The sequence below is a fragment of the Sapajus apella genome, unplaced genomic scaffold, assembly GCF_009761245.1.
Source record: "Sapajus apella isolate SASKATOON/1434 unplaced genomic scaffold, GSC_monkey_1.0 scaffold41, whole genome shotgun sequence".
NCBI classification, from domain to species: Eukaryota; Metazoa; Chordata; class Mammalia; order Primates; family Cebidae; genus Sapajus; species Sapajus apella.
Genome location: NW_022436981.1, coordinates 5,702,858 through 5,720,239, shown reverse-complemented (window position 1 = coordinate 5,720,239; position 17,382 = coordinate 5,702,858). Strand labels below are relative to the sequence as shown.

The window sequence follows — 17,382 nt, the reverse complement described above, 5'->3', positions numbered from 1 at the left end:
TTGGCTTACAGTAAACCACGTCCATAGGAAAAGGGGGAGAGTACTACATCAAGGGAACACCCCCCGGGACAAAAGAATCTGAAGAGCCTTCAGTCCTAGACCTTCCCTCTGACAGAGCCTACCCAAATGAGAAGGAACCAGAAAACCAACCCTGGCAATATGTCAAAACAAGGTCCTTCAACGCCCTCCCCACCACCAACAAAAGAAAATCACACTAGTTCACCAGCAATGAATCCAAACCAAGAAACTCCTGATTTACCTCAAAAAGAAATCAGGAGGTTAGTCATTAAACTAATCAGGGAGACACCAGATAAAGGTAAAGCCCAATGCAAAGAAATCCAAAAAATGATACAAGAAGTGAAGTAAGAAATATCCAAGGAAATAGATAGCTTAAAGTAAAAATAATAAAAAATTCAGGAAACTTTGGACACACTTTTAGAAACACAAAAATATTCTCGGAAGTCTCAGCAATAGAATTGAACAAGTAGAAGAAAGAAATTCAGAGTTCGAAGAAAAGGGCTTCAAATTAGCCCAATCCAACAAATACAAATAAAAAAGAATAAGAAAATATGAACCAAGCCTCCAAGAAGTCTACGATTACGTTTAAAAAATCAAACCTAAGAATAATTGGTGTTCCTGAGGAAGAAGAGAAATCTAAAACTTTGGAAAACATATTTGGGGGATAATCAAGGAAAACGTACCCAGCCTGGCTACAAACATGGACATCCAAATACAAGAAGCACAAAGAACACCTGGGAAATTCATCACCTAGGCACATTGTCATCAGGTTATCCAAATTTAAGATGCAGGAAAGAACTGTAAGAACTGTGAAACAGAAGCACCAGGTAACCTATACAGGAAAACCTGTCAGATTAACAGTGGATTTCTCAGCAGAAACCCTACAAGCTAGAAAGGATTGGGGCTCTATCTTCAGCCTCCTCAAAGAAAACAACTACCAGCCAAGAATTTGGCATCTAGCAAAACTAAGCTTCATATACAAAGGAAAGACAGTCTTTTTCAGACAAGACAAATGCTGAGACAAATCGCCGTTACCAAGCCAGTACTACAAGAACTGCTCAAAGTTGCTCTAAATCTTGGAACAAATCCTAGAAATACATCAAAACAGAACCTCTTTAAAGCATAAATCACACAGGAACCATAAAACAAAAACACAAGTTAAAAAGCAAAAGCAAAAAAACCAAAGCACACAGGCAACAAAGAGCACAATGAATGCAACAGTATCTTACATTTCAACACCAACATTGAATGTAAGTGGCCCACATGCTCCATTTAAGATATACAATTGCAGAATGGATAAGAACTCACCAACCAAGTATCTGCTGCTTTCAGGAGACTCACCTAACACATAAAGACTCACATAAACTTAAAGTAAAGGGGTGGGGTAAAAGGCATTTCATACAAATGGACACCAAAAGCAAGCAGGGGTAGCTATTCTTGTATCAGACAAAACAAACTTTAAAGCAACAGCAGTTAAAAGCAGCAAAGAGAGACATATAATGGTAAAAGACCTTGTTCAACAGGAAAATATCACAATCCTAAATATATAGGCACCTAACACCAGAGATCCCAAATTTATAAAACAACTACTAATAGACCTAAGAAACGAGATAGACAGCAACACAGTAACAGTGGGGGGACTTCAATACTCCACTGACAGCATTAGACAGGTCATCAAGATAGAAAGTCAATAAAGAAACAACAGATTTAAACTATACCTTAGAGCAAATGGACTTAACAGATACATACAGAATATTTCATCCCACAACCACAGAATACACATTCTATTCAACAAGCACATGGAACATTCTCCAAGACAGACCATATAACAGGCCATGAAACGAGCCTCAATAAATTTAAGAAAACTGAAATCATATTAAGCACTCTCTCAGACCACACTAAAATAAAATGGGAAATCAATTCCAAAAAGAACCCTCAAAACCAGGCAAATACATGGAAATTAAATAACATGGTCCTTAATGAGCACTGCGTTAAAAACAAAATCAAGATGGAAATTAAAAAATTCTTAAAACTGAACGACAATAACACAACCTACCAAAACCTCTGGGATACAGCAAAGGGGGTGCTAGGATATGAGTAAATAGCCCTAAATGCCTACATCAAAAAGACCCAAAGAGCACAAACTGACATTCTAAGGTAACACCTCAAAGAATTATAGAAATAAGAACAAACCAAAAGAAACCCTGCAGAAGAAAGGAAATAACCAAGATCAGAGCAAAATTAAATGAAATTGAAACAACAATAAAAAATACAAAAGATAAATGAAACAAAAACCTGGTTCTTTGAAAAGATAAATAAAATTGATAGATCAAGAGATATTACAACTGACACCACAGAAACACAAAAGATCATTCAAGGCCACTTTGAACATCATTACACACATAAACTAGAAAACCTAGAAGAGATGGATGAATTCCTGGAAAAATACAACTCTCCTTGCTTAAATCAGGAAGAATTAGAGACCCTGAACAGACCAATAACAAGCAGTGAAACTGAAATGATAATTAAAAAATTACCAAGAAAAAAAAGACTAGGACCAGATAAATTCACAGCAGAATTCTACCAGGCATTCAAAGAAGAGGTAGCAATCCTTTTGACACTATTCTACAAGAATAGACAGGTACCAATCCTTTTGACACTATTCTACAAGAGAAAGAAGGAACTAATTCATTCTATGAAGCCAGGATCACCCTAATACCAAAACCAAGAAAGGACATAACTAAAAAAGAAAACTACAGACCAATATCTGTGATGAGCGTAGATGTTAAAATCCTTGACAAAATACTAGCTAACTGAATCTGACAACATAGCAAAAAGATAATCCACCATGATCAAGTGAGTTTCATGCCAGGAAGGCAGGGATGGTTTAACATACACAAGTCAATAAATGTGATACACCACATAAACAGAATTCAAAACAAAAATCACATGATCATCTCAATAGATGCAAAAAAAAAAAAAAGCATTCAACAAAATCCAGCATCCTTTTATGATTAAAACTCTCAGCAAAATTGGCATACAAGGGACACACCTCAATGCAATAAAAGCCATCTATGACAAACCCATAGCCAACATAATACTAAATGGAGAAAAGTTGAAAGCATTCTCTCTGAGAACTAGAGCAAGACAAGGATGTCTACTCTCACCACTCCTCTTTAACATAGTTCTGCAAGTTCTAGCCAGAGCAATTAGACAAGAGAAAGAAATAAAGGGCATTCAAACCAATAAAGAGGAAGTCAAACTGTCATTATTTGCTGACAATACAATCATTTATCTTGGAAACTCTAAAGACTCCTTCAGAAAGCTCCTGAAACTGACAAAAGAATTCAGCAGAGTTTCCAGATATAAGATTAATGTACACAAATCAGTAGATCTTCTATACACCAACAGCAACCAAGGGGGGAATCAAATCAAGAACTCAATCCCTTTTACAATAGCTGCAAATAATAAATTACTTGGGAATATACCTAACCAAAAAGTCAAAAAGACCTCTACAAGAAAAACTATAAAACACTGCTGAAAGAAATCACACACAACACAAATGGAAACACATCTATGCTCATGGATGGGTAGAATCAATATTGTGAAAATGATCATACCATCAAAAGCCATGTACAAATTCAAGGCAATCCCCATCAAAATACCACCATCATTCTTCAAAGAATTAGAAAAAACAATTCTAAAATTCACACAGAACCAAAAAAGAGCCAGCATAGGCAAAGCAACACTAAGCAAAAAGAATAAATCTGGAGGCGTCACCTTACCTGATTTCAAATTATACTATAAAAGGCCACAGTCACTAAAACAGCATGATACTGGTATAAAAATAGGCACATAGACCAATGGAACAGAACAGAGAACCCAGAAATAAACCCAAATATTTACAACCAACTGATCTTTGACAAAGCAAACAAAAACATAAAGTGGAAAAAGGACACCCTTTTCGACAAATGGTGCTAGGATAACCGGCAAGCCACATGTAGGAGAATGAAACTGGACCCTCATCTCTCACCTTATACAATAAATCAACTCAAGATTGATTAAGGACTTAAACCTAAGACTTGAAACTATAAAAATTCTCGACAATAACAATGGAAAAACCCAACTAGATAGTGGCTTAGGCAAGGATTTCACGACCAAGAACCCAAAAGCAAATGCAAAAAAAACAAAGATAAATAGCTGGGACCTAATTAAATTGCTTTTGCATGGCAACAGGAACAGTCAACAGAGTAAACAGACAACCCAAAGAGTGGGAGAAAATCTTCACAATCTATACATCTGACAAAGGACTAATATCCAGAATCTACAACGAACTCTAACAAATCAATAAGAAAAAAAACAACCCATCAAAAAGTGGGCTCAGGACATGAACAGACAATTCTCAAAAGAAGATATGCAAATGGCCAACAAACATATGAAGAAATGCTCAACATCACTAATGATCAGGAAAATGTAAATCAAAACCAGAATGCGATACTACCTTATTCCTGCAAGAATGGCCATAATCAGAAAATCAAACAACAGATGATGGCATGGATGCAGTGATCAGGGAACACTTCTACACTGCTGGTGGGAATGTAAACTCGTACAGCCACTATGGAAAACAGTGGGGAGATTAAGAACTAAAAGTAGAACTACCATTTGATCCAGCAATCCCAGTACCAGATATCTACACAGGGGAAAGTAAGTCATTATACAAAGAAGATACCTGCACACACATGTTTATAGCAGCACAATTCACAACAGCCAAATCATGAAACCAACACAAATGCCCATCAATGAACAAGGAGATAAACAAACGTACGTGTGTGTGTGTGTGTGTGTGTGTGTGTGTGTGTGTGTGTGTGTTGGAATACTGCTTAGCCATAAAAAGGAATGAATTAACAGCATTTGCAGTGACCTGGGTGAGACTGGGGACCATTATTCTAAGTGAAGTAACTCAGGAATGGAAAATCAAACATTGTGCGTTCAAATATGGTGCAGTGTATACTGCTCAGTTGATGGGTGCACCAAAATCTCATGAATCACCACTAAATAACTTACTCATATAACCAAATACTACCTGTTCCCCAATAACTTATGGGAAAAAAATTAGTTATCAGGTGAATACATTGCTAGAGTTTCTCTTTTAGCACTTGTATGTTCATTGTTCATTTTTGGTAAACATTATAATTTAATACTGTATAATGTTAACATAGTAGTTCAAGTACTACTTTTAATCTTTGAAGAAACATCTTTGTCCTTTAAATAAATTATTCCAAAACTTTAATGCCTTAGGTATGCTTTTACAAATATGGGGTAAAACTCTACCCATAACAAAAGAAAAAATATATATGTAATACCAAGTCAGTGAGAGGCCAAGTAACAGCTGACTTTGCTAGAAAAATAAAATCAAATTGAATTCTCCAAAACAGAAACAATTAGACTCTTGTCATAATTTTTATGCCAAATTAAGTCAGATGTACATATTTAACACTATTAGTTCCTCTTGCTTGTCTCATTATCTTATTTTCATGTATGAATATAAACATGTATATATAACATGTAAGAAAAAAGTCAAACGTTTAAAAAGTTCTCAATTTCTGCCACATTACATGCTGTGAATTTAAGATATTATTTTTAACACACACACTCTTACATTAATTTGTCAATCATTTATTAGACATCTAACATGTATATAGCACTGTGCTAGGAGCTAGAAGACAGGTAAAGTAAGTGCATACCCTAACATTGAAAATATAGGAAGTTATTATGTATACATCTCTTACAAAACTGCAGATCTTGCAAATTTGTAAGAAGACTCAATTACTTTTTTTTTTTTTTTGAGACAGAGTCTGGTTCTGTCACCCAGGCTGGAGTGCAGTGGCACTATCTTGATTCATGCCAAACTCTGCCTCCTGGGTTCAAGTGATTCTCATGCCTCAGCCTCCTTAGTAGCTGGGATTACGGGTGCATACCACCACACCCAGCTAATTTTTGTATTTTTTAGTAGAGATGGAGTTTCACCATGTTGGCCGGGCTGGTCTTGAACTCCTGACCTCAGGTGATCCACCTGCCTCAGCCTCCCAAAGTGCTGGAATTACAGGTGTGAGCCATCATGCCCGGCCACTAAATTACTGTTAATCAGAAACAGAATATCAATTTAATGAAAGTAACTGTTTGAGCAAGGCCTTGAGAATCTATAGAATGTGGGCATTAGAAGATGAGGCAAAAGGAAAATCCAAGAAAACACAGCAAGAATAAAAATTCAGACAATCAATTGTACGGTACAATGGAGGATCAGCAAGTAAAGAAAGAAAGATAACTAGGATCAAAACATAAAAACACCTCATATAGTAAGTTGTTGGAACTTTATTTAGCATGTAACAGAAAGCTCTTGAAAATACTCAATGAAAGAAAGGTTGATCTGAGATAAGAATTCCAGTACTCAAGAAAGCTAAGCAGAAGATAAGCACCAGAACAAGATAGACATAGTGGGAATAAAGACAAAGATTAGGAAGTAAAGCTAATAGGACTAAAAGTGAGTGGAATCAGAAGAGAACCATGTACCAAGTACCATGTCTACATGACTGTATGAGCAACAGAAATTATCAACAGAAACAGGAAATCAAAAGAACAGGAAAGGAAGATGATAAATTTAACTGGGGACATGCTAAAACTAAGTTCATGATAAAACAACCAGGAGGTACTAACAGTCAGAAACACAGGATAGAAGCTGGGAAAATACGAATTTGATTTAGAGGGGAGACTCACTAGAGCTAATCATTAGATTCATGTGTATAGATGAATTCAAAATGTGAATGCTCAGAGAGAAGAACCAAGGATAGCAGTGATAGAATATTTACACTTAGGTTACAAGAAAGGAAGAGGAAGGCCAGGCATGGTGTCTTAAACCTTTAATCCTACCACTGTAGGAGGCCAAAGTGGGAGGATCATTTGAGGCCAGAGTTCAAGACCAACCTGAGACCCAGTCCCTACAAAAATCTGAAAAATTAATCAGGCATGAAGTACATGCCTGTAGTCTCAGCTACTTGGCAGGCTGAAACGGGAGAATAACCTGATCCCAGGAGTTTGAGGCTGCAGTGAGCTAAGATTGTTGTCACTGTACCCAAGCCTGGGTGACAGAGTGACTCCCTGTCTCTAAAAACAAAATTTTAAAAGTTAAAAAAAAGAAAAAAGAGGAGATGGAGAAGTTAGAGACAACAGGATGTAGTATTACCCTAACCAAGACAAACCTTTGACAGGTAGTAAGGGTAAATAATGTGATATGCTGCAGGAACTGAAGAAGAGACCTTGAATTTGGAATCAATAAACCTAACCTAAGATGCAAAAGGCTACAGACCAAATTGAAGGTGAAATATCAGAGACCGTAAACACACCTTTTTTTTTTTTTTTTAAATTTTACAAGGATGGGGGTTGTTTTCATATTTCAACAAATAAACCTCAAGTGAAAAGAGAAAGTAACTACAGTACATCAAGGAGACAGCTAGACCTAAAAGGGGGCTTCTTTTTGATTCTGAATAATACAAAAGTTAAGTATTTTTATGCAAAGTAATAAAGTTGTCAATAGAGGATAATGTTGAAAATAAGGGTAAAATAAAGTTTGATAATTTACAAAGTACTTTCACATAAATTATCTCAACAACTAAAGCTAAGGAAGTGACTTGCCCAAGTTCACACAGTGTAATTTAATCCTGAAGTGCAAAGGTGCTGAAGATTGGATGCTTCTGTTAAAAACATTTTTAAGGTCAGGTACAGTGGGTCATGCCTGTAATCCCAGCACTTTGAGGGGCCAAGGCAAGTAGATCACCTGAGGTCAGGAGTTTGAGATCAGCCTGGTCAACATGGTGAAACCCCATCTCTATTAAAAATACAAAAAAATCAGCTGGGTGTGGTGGCATGTGCCTGCAGTCCTAGCTACTCAGGAGGCTGAGGCAGGAGAATCACTTGAACCTGGGAGGTAGTGGCTACAGTGAGCCGAGATTGCACCATTGTACTCCAGCCTGGGTAACAAAGCAAGACTCCACCTCAAAAAAAAAATTTTAATTTCAGCTCCATTGCTATTACTTAATCATTGATATGATTTGGATCTGTGTCTCCACCAAATCTCAAATTAAAAGTAATCCCCAGTGTTGAAGGTGGGGCCAGGTGAGAGGTGTATGGATCATGGGGGTGCCATCCCCTTCATGATGAGTAAGTTCACACAAGATCTGGCTGTTTAGAAGTGTGCGGCCCCTCCCACTCTCTCTTACGCTCTCTCTAGCCATGTAAAATGCATGTTCCTGCTTCACCTTCCACCATAAGTAAAGGTGGCCTCCCCAGAGGCCTCCCCAGAAGCTGAGCAGATGCAGGCACCATGATTCTTCCTGTACAACCTGTAGAACCATAAGCCAATTAAACTTTTCTTTATAAATTACCCAGTCTCAGGTATTTCTTTATAGCAATGCAAGAGCAACTTAACACAGTCATTCCAAACCCTACCTTATTCAATCTTATAACTGGAATGATAATGCTTACATGTTGTTATGTGTGTCTAATGAGATAATGTGCAGAAAATGCTAAGCCTTACTAATACACAGTTTAAAACAAAAAAGTTAGTTGATTCTCAGAATAAGAGCCCAGGTTTTCTAACTGCAAGTTACAAACCCACTCTTGTTCTACAAATTGCTGACAAAAGAAATAGGATAAGTAATGATGCAGGTTAGAAAACAGAAGGGAGTATGAAATAATTAAACAATGGGAAGATTCTCTAAAAAAACAGGCTACAACTTTCTCTGAGATACACAGAAAGAATAATGCAAATGAAGATAAACATTAGTGAGGAGAAAAGAAGGCTAAGAAAGATAAAGGAAATCGTTGAAATTGCCAGTCATCAACAGAGAATTAAGATAAACTAAGTAAAAATGGGAGGTAGTGAATCTACAGCCATCTGTCACCACCACCAGTCCTGTCCCTGAGCAAAGAAAGAATGAAAATAGCTTATCTGCATAGAAGAGACAACTTACAGGAATACATTTTTTTATTGCACTTCATTTTACTGTGCTTCACAGATACTGCATTTTCTACAATTAAAGGTTTGTGGTAATCCTATGTGGAGCAACTTTATTGATGCCACTTTTCCAACAATATGTGATCACTTTGCATCACTGTGGCATATTTTGACAATTTTCACAATATTCCAAATGTTTTCCCTGTAATTATATATGTTATGGTGATCTGTGATCAGTGATCTCTGATGTTAATATTGTAATTGTTTAGGGGTGCCATGAACAGCACCCATAAAAAACAGTGAACTTAACTGATAAATGTCATGTGTGTTCTAACTGCTACACTGACCAGCCTTTCTTCTCTCTCCCCCTCTACCTGGCTTTCTCTATTCCCTAAGACAGAACAGGCCTAATAATGAAAATAAGCCAATTAATAACCTGAAAATGACCTCTAAGTGTTCAAGTGAAAGAATCACATCCCTCTCACATTAAATCAAAAATTAGAAATGATTAAGCTCAAAGAGAAAGGCAATGTTGAAAGCCACAACAGGTCAAGAGATAGGCCTTTTGCCCTAAACAGCCAAGTTCCGATTGCAAAGGAAAAATTCTTGAAGAAAATTAAAAGTGCTACTCCAGTGAACATACGAATAATAAGAAAGCTTAACACCCTTATTGCTGATATGAAGAAAGTTCGAGTGGGCTAGATAGAAGATCAAACCAACTGTAACATTTCCTTAAGCCAAAGCCTAATCCAGAGTGAGGCCCTAATTCTCCTCAATTCTTTGAAGGCTACAAGAGAGGTAAGAAGCGGCAGGCAGAGGAAAAAGTTTGAAGGTAGCAGAGGTTGGTTCATGTGGTTTAAGAAAAGAAGCCATCTCCATGACATAAAAGTATAAGGTGAAGGAGGCGCTGATGCAAAAGCTGCAGCAAGTTATCCAAAAGATCTAGCTAAGATCACTGATAAAAAGCTGGCTACAAAACAAATTTTCAATGGAGGTAAAACAGCCATCTATTGAAAGAAGATATCATTTAGCACTTCCATAACTAGAAAGAAGTCAACGCCTGGCTTCAAAGCTTCAAAGGACAGGCTGACTCTTGTTAGGTGAATGTAGCTGGTGGTTTTAATGGAAACCATCACTTATTTACCATTCTGAAAATTCTATGGCCTTTAAGAATTATCCTAAATCTACTCTGCCTATGCTCCATAAATGGAACAACACAGCCTGGATAACAGCACATCTACTAACAGCATGATTTACTGAATATTTTAAGCCCATTTTTCAGACCTACTGCTCGGGGAAAAAAAATTATTTTGAAAATATTAATGCTTGCTGACAATGCCCTTAATCACCGAAGAGCTCTGATGGAAATTAACAAGGAGATTAATGTTACTTTCATGTCTGCTAACACATCCATTCCATAGCCCATTCAACAAAGACACATTTAGACTTTCAATCTTATTATTTAAGAAAAACATTTTGTAAGGCTATAGCTTCCATAGATAGTGATTCCTCTGACAGATATAGGCAAATAAACTGAAAACCTTCTGAAAAAAATGCATCAGTTTAGATGCCATTAAGAACATTCACAATTCATAGTCAGAATGTCAGTATCAACAGAAGTTTAGAAGATGACTCCAACCCCCAGGGATGACTTTGAGGGTTGAAGACTTCAGTGGAGAAAATAATTGAAGATGTGGTAAAAATAGCAAGAGAACAAGAATTTAAAGTAGATCAAACTTGAACAGATGAGGAGTTGTTTCTTTTGGATCAGCAAAGAAGGTAGTTGAGTGAGGTGAAATCTAGTGTTGGTGAAGATGCTGCGAATATTGTGGAAACGACAATGGATTTACAAAATGTAAACTTAGTTGATAAAGCAGAGACAGAGTTTGAGAGGACTGACTCCAATTTCAAACAAATACCTTTGCCACTATTAATTCCACTAATACCCTTCCACCCTCTGGTAACCATCATTCTGCTCTCTATGTCTATGAGTTCAATTGCTTTAATTTTTTTTAGCTCCACAAATAAGTGGGAACATGGAAAGTTTGTCTCTCTGTTCCTTGCTTATTTCACTTAACATAATGACCTCCAGTTCTAACCATGTTGTTACAAATGACAGGATCTCATTCTTTTTTTGTGACTGAGTAGTAGTCTATTGCGTATATATCCAACTGAAGTAGCATAACATAATTTGTACAGGAAACAATTACCCAGTTGGGTTGGGAAAAACATGTCCAGTTTATGCTGACTAAACTCTCAATGCTGAAAGAAATGAATTACCTCTAGATTACTTCTCCTTGCCTTTTCTTCTTCCAAGTCTTTTCTCAGTTTTTCCAGTTCTTTCCTAAAAATAAAATACTTATTACTGTTAAGTCTTTCATTAAACCATTTATCTGACTAATGCTTACAGAGTTTTTGTTACCTAACCTCCCAGTACATGGGAAAAACCTAAGGGCAACAGCAATGTAAATTAAGAAAAATATAAGATTCTCTAGTTAGAATGGTTCAATATAACAGTTAAAAATTCGGCAAAACCAAGGCAAACCTATCTGAGATCAAGAAATTAAGCAAATTCAGAGCAGCTCATAAAATCAAGATAGAAATAATATCTAAGAAATTTTCTGTATTCAGCTATCATACATTTTCCAGGTTGGAAACCTCAAAGCCCAAGCGATTTGGCAAAATGACTACGTATCAGCACATCAGAATACAAGGCAAGTTAACAGTTTTATCTGATAAGACAACCTAGACTTTAAATTTCTCTATTTTTAAAAATGAAATACCACATTAAAATCCAAAAACCAAACAAATTAAAAACTCTAGCCAATAATCTCTCTTAATTCACGTTTTCATCTCCTGTGTTCCCTTCTAAACTTTCTAATACCGTTGTCCTTTTTTCTATAGCTTTAGTGAATATTCAATATTATGCCTTTCACAAATTTTAGACCACTTTCTTGCTGCTAAAATTTTCATATATCCAGTTTTTTGTTTGGCTGATTCATTATTTTGGAGACAGAAGCAGTGGAAGGAATCGAAGAATGGTATAGAAGGAATGGGAGGAATATGTTAGCATATCAAATTTCTAAATCAAAAGTATGGACATTTTCAGTCTCAATATATACTAGAAAAATTCTTCAGAGTACTTACTGTAGAAATAACAGCTTGAAAAAGTAGGAAAGAAAAAACTAATGAAGAAAAAATTATAAGGAAGGAATTTCAAAGTTATTTATATAGTGTTTCAAAACTAACTTCTTGACAGTAATTTCTTAGTGATATCTAAGCTATAAAGATCTACTATCATAAGAATAAAGCAAAAACTTCTGAACTCCAAGTCAACTAAAGAAATAAAATATTACCAGTACCTCTGATATCCCAAAAAGTGATCCTCTTGCCTTAATCCTATCTGCCATTCTCTCCCATAGAAAAAGTTTTATAGTATTTATTATTCATTTGTTCTTCTAATTTTGCCACATGCACAAAATTACGACAATATATTTTCTGGTTTGGTATGCTTTTCAACTTTATATAAATGAAATATACTGACTGCATGTATGCTTCTGACCTGCTCCTTCCCCCCAACATTTAGATTAATTCATTTTGATGTTGAAATTTACTTTTACTGTTGTATGCCGTGTAGCATCTCTCTTTTAATACACCAATAGTATTTATCCTTTCTCCTGTTGATGCTGTCTACATTAAAAAATAAATTAATTAATTAATTAAAACCTGACATCCAGTTTCACTTTTCAAGAGGAACTCAAGATATTGAAAATAGCCCTTGGAAAGACTTCTAAAATGTTTGGTATGTGTTTTAAAATATGTGTGTGTGTGTGTGTGTGTGTGTGTGTGTGTGTGTGTGTGTGTGTATAAATCAGAAATATTTTATTCATTCTAGAGCTAATTTAAGAGCATCTACAGGCAATATGTGTATGTAAAACAGTACAAGGTATAAAAAAGGTAAAACAACAAAATCAAATCAGGAGAGTTCTCTACCTAGTACATGGGTGATGATCAATAAATATTTACTGGACAAGTAAACTTACAGCTTATAATGTGCATGTTGCAGAATCTACTAAAAGAATCTTTCAAAACAGATGAACTAAAGGATTCCAAGAAATACCTATCGTGTATTAAATTATAAACTCTCTCTCTCTCTCTCTCTATATATATATATATATACACACACACACACATTATATATAATATATAAAATATATAACATATTTTTAAGTAGTCATTCAAAATACATTTTTTGTTTCTAAGAAATACCTGTAAGTTTTCTGCAAACTCCAAACACCTTAAACTGTTAATCTCAATATTGTTTTTAATAAGATTCCTAGGCCACCTTAAAATTGGAAAAGAAATGATAAAATCAGGCTCAGAGGTAACATGGCCTCTGGCCATAACTTTTCTGTTTTATTTTTTGTTCTTTTATACTTTTTATTTGGCTATAACTTTTATACCATATTCTGAGAAATCTTTTTAGAAGGGAAGTTGAAGACAAGGGATGAGCACGCTCACTCTCAATTCAATTAGATTAGCTGCTTTTTTTTTTTTTTTTTAAATCTATTTTACCTACTGCCTACTGGGCTTTTGTAGAACTATGCTTCAAATGCCAACAAGTTTTAAAATTCAAATACTAGTGGTTACAGAAAAGGTCTCTAAAACAATAGATAATACGGGTTTGAGTTCCAGCTCTGTCATTTAAGAACTGTGTGATCTTGGATAAGTAACTTTATCTATATAAACTTTTATTTCTTCATTTAAAAAGCCAGAGGGAGAGTTCACCTACAATAATGATCTTGTAAATGTGTTTTAGCTCTAAAAGTCCCTACCTAACTTTCAACTAGGGTATGTCTCAACATATACCATTATCAAAAAATTTTCAGAGTTAAGAGAAGGGTTTTAGAGATCACCTATCCCAATGCATTCATTTTATAAATGTCCAACTCAACCTTGCAGAAACAGTAATCAAATCCTCAAAAAGTAAGTTAACTATATATGTATAGATACATACCAGATCCAAAATACAGTATTTTTCCTAGTAGTTAAAAAAACTAATTAATCATGTCTGATCAGAAGATTTCTAGCCTAAAATTATGGTTATGTGTGTACATTTTCCACAATTCAGCTACTAGAATAACTTTACCAATTTAACTCTTTTGCAAAAAGAGAAAAGCACTGTTAATGAAAATTTCTTTGAAAACATACTTGCTCATACCAGAGACTGTTTTTTGAGACAGGGTCTCGGTTTTGTTTTTTGCCTGTTCACAGCTCACTGCCGCCTTGGCTTCCTAGGCTCAAGAGATCCTCCCACCTCAGCCTCCTAAGTAGCTGGGACTATAGGGATGCGCCAACATGCCTCGCTTTTTTTCTCTTTTTCTTTTTTTTTTTTTTTTGCAAGATGGCATTTTGGCATTTTGTATGTTGTCCAGGCTGGTCTTGAACTTCTGAACTCAAACCATCCTCCAATCTTGGTCTTCCAAAGTGCTAGGATTACAGGTATGAACTACCACACCCAGCCACAGATTAGATTTTTACTTAATAAGGTTTTAAAAAATTCTTTATGCATGAGTTAAGGAGTACTCATAGGAGAAAAGAAGGGCTACTTACCCATGATCCTTTTTCAGTGCTTCTACAGTGCACAACAATTCAATAATTTGGGCTCTAAGTTCATCCAGGAAATTTTTCTTCTCATCATCTGTTTCTACTTTAGCTTTGATTTCTAATGGAGTCAGGAAAGCAGTTGTATTTGCTTTAGAAGCACTGGAAGGTGTTGAAAGGTACACAGGTGGCTGAAAACATAATAAAAAAATCTTTTTTTCTGATTTTATTTTTATTTAATATTAAATTTAAGTTTAAAAGATTTTTACAGCAAGAAGAAAAACAAGTACTTCAAGATAAACGGCAAATTTGGAAATTCAAAAGCAACTTAATGTTCATAATGAAAAAAAATCGCCAGACAACTAAAGAATAAATTTGTAGTCACTAGATTTTGTGGGAAATGACAATGACTTTATTAAAAGAAGAAAAAAGGAAAAAAGAAAAATCCATCAAATGTACCTTATGGATGGTTTGCCTAGTGAAGCAGAAGCAAGAATGTAACAGCATTATAAAGGTATTATTTTGACTTTCCATATTCAATACTTATTGTGTGAATGTCCAAAGAGCTTCACTTAAAAGTAACTGTGAACAATTTAATAGGTTCAGGAAGAGTTAATAAAATGAGCCCATAGCCTGAAATAGCAGGTCATTTTAGTAAAATGTCAACAGACTGACGACAGCTAAGAAAATCAGATTATGTATATTTAATAACCTGGAAACACTGACAAAAATGCCCTGAAATGAAATTAAGGAATAATTTAGGAGGAAACCTAAATGACCTTCTTAAATGTGTGTCAGTTGTGGTAAAACTATGTTAAATAAAAATGGAAAAAATTTTGACAAGACACCTAACACCTTGTAACAGATGAAAGGACCCATGTACAGAATTCAGCATTCATTCCAGTATATACTGAATGCTTAATTATAGTGCTAAGCTAGGTAAGTACTCTACAAGTGTTTTTTTCTGACTATAAGAATATATGTTTAATGGAGAAATGAAAGAGATGTATAGATCTATGCCTAAAAAAAATATGAAATATGTAATATTTAAAATAATGTAAGCTCTTTTAAAAATATTTGCAGAAAATAGTGTGACAAAGCTAAACAACTCAATTTTTTACCAGTAATTATTTTATTTTGTGGGAGAAGAAACAATTCTTCATAGAAAACACCTTAAATTCCATATCTTTGATGTCCACAAAGAATCCCAGAAAGCCAACAAATCTTAGACAACAATGCGCCTCACCTTTGGAGAGTAGCATGTATCTTTTTTTAATTCAGATGGCTTTAGGTTGGCACTATCTTCTTCTTTTGGTAACTTGAAGATTTTTTCGGGGCTGTGAGTTGGCTAAATGATTATTTAAAAGTCAAGAGACATAACAGAACAAAGAAAGAAAAGCTAGTAAGTCTTTGGATAATAAAGCAAGTAACTTGTACAGATTTTCAGCTGCTACTGTTGCTGATATCCCATTACTAAATTAATAGGATGTTATACACTTTCAAGCTGAGTAATACATTTGCGTATCTTGAAGGTAAAAAAAAAAGCTTTCCTCTTAGCAAGAATTTTCTCCACTTAGATAATTTTAAACATACTATAGTATTTAAGAGCTAATATATTAACATTACAGTGCCACCAGTATTCCAGACAATGTAGAAAAAGCATAAAAAGAAGTTAACACATTTAGACACAAGAAAATGTACTACAAAAACAATGAATATTTCACGATGATCATCAGAGATGATATAAATCAAAACCACAATGAGGTATCACCTCACCCTAGTTAAAATGGTTTTTATCCAAAAGATAGGGAATAACAAATGCCGGCAAGGATATGGAGAAAAGGGAACCCTCGCACACTGTTGGGGAGAATGTAAATTAGTACAACCACTATGGAGAAAAGTTTGGAGGTTCCTCAAAAAACTAAAAATAGAGCTACTAACTGATCCAGCACTGCTACATATAACACCCCCCACACAAAAAAAGGGAAATCTGTATGTATAACAAAGAGATGGTTGCATTCCCATGTTTATTGTGGCACTATTCACAAGAATACAGCCAAGAATTGGAATCAACCTAAATGTCCATCAGCAGACAAATGGATAAAGAAGATGTGGTTCATACTGACAATGGACTACTATTCAGTCACAAAAAAGAATGAGATCCTGTTATTTGCAACATGGATAGAACTGGAGGTCACTATGTTAAGTGAACTAAGCCTAGTATAGAAGGACAAACTTTGCATGTTCTCACTTAAAAAATTAAAACGATTGAACTCAAGGAGATAGAGAACAGAAAGACTGTTATCAGAGGCTGAGAAGGGTGTTAGTGGGGTGGGGGTAGGGATGGAGAGATGGTTAATGAGTATGAAAAATAGAAAGAATGAGTAAGACCTAATATTTGCTAGCAAAACAGGGTAACTACAAGTCAAAAATAATTTAATTGAGCACTTAAAAATAACTAAGAGTACAATTGGACTGTCTGTAACACAAATGATAAATGCTTGATGAGATGGATACCGCTTTTACTTGCATTTTATGCCTGTATCAAAATATCTCACATAACCCATAAATACACACATCTATTATGTACCCTCAAAAGTTAATTTTAAAAATTTAGAAAAAAGAAAAAACAAACACTGAATATTTCAGGAGAAAAATTTTTCTCAATCTTTCCTAAAATGAGTATCTGCTGCTCAATTTTAATATCTGTTGTTGAAAGACAAATTAAACAGGTTCTTTCTTTGAAGCAC

General features: G+C 35.1%; 1 protein-coding gene across 5 annotated transcripts in view; it reads right to left on the bottom strand.

Annotated features, from left to right (window-relative positions):
• The window catches only part of CD2AP (CD2 associated protein), a 153,028-nt gene that overhangs the window by 5,794 nt on the left and 129,852 nt on the right, over window positions 1-17,382 (bottom strand). For all 5 annotated transcript variants that reach the window (XM_032299633.1, XM_032299634.1, XM_032299630.1 and 2 more), the window contains 3 exons: window positions 15,879-15,980; window positions 14,642-14,823; window positions 11,309-11,372 (listed from right to left, as the gene is read on the bottom strand). In XM_032299633.1, the coding sequence (XP_032155524.1) occupies window positions 11,309-11,372; window positions 14,642-14,823; window positions 15,879-15,980 (348 nt within the window). The remainder of the gene's footprint in view (window positions 1-11,308; window positions 11,373-14,641; window positions 14,824-15,878; window positions 15,981-17,382) is intronic.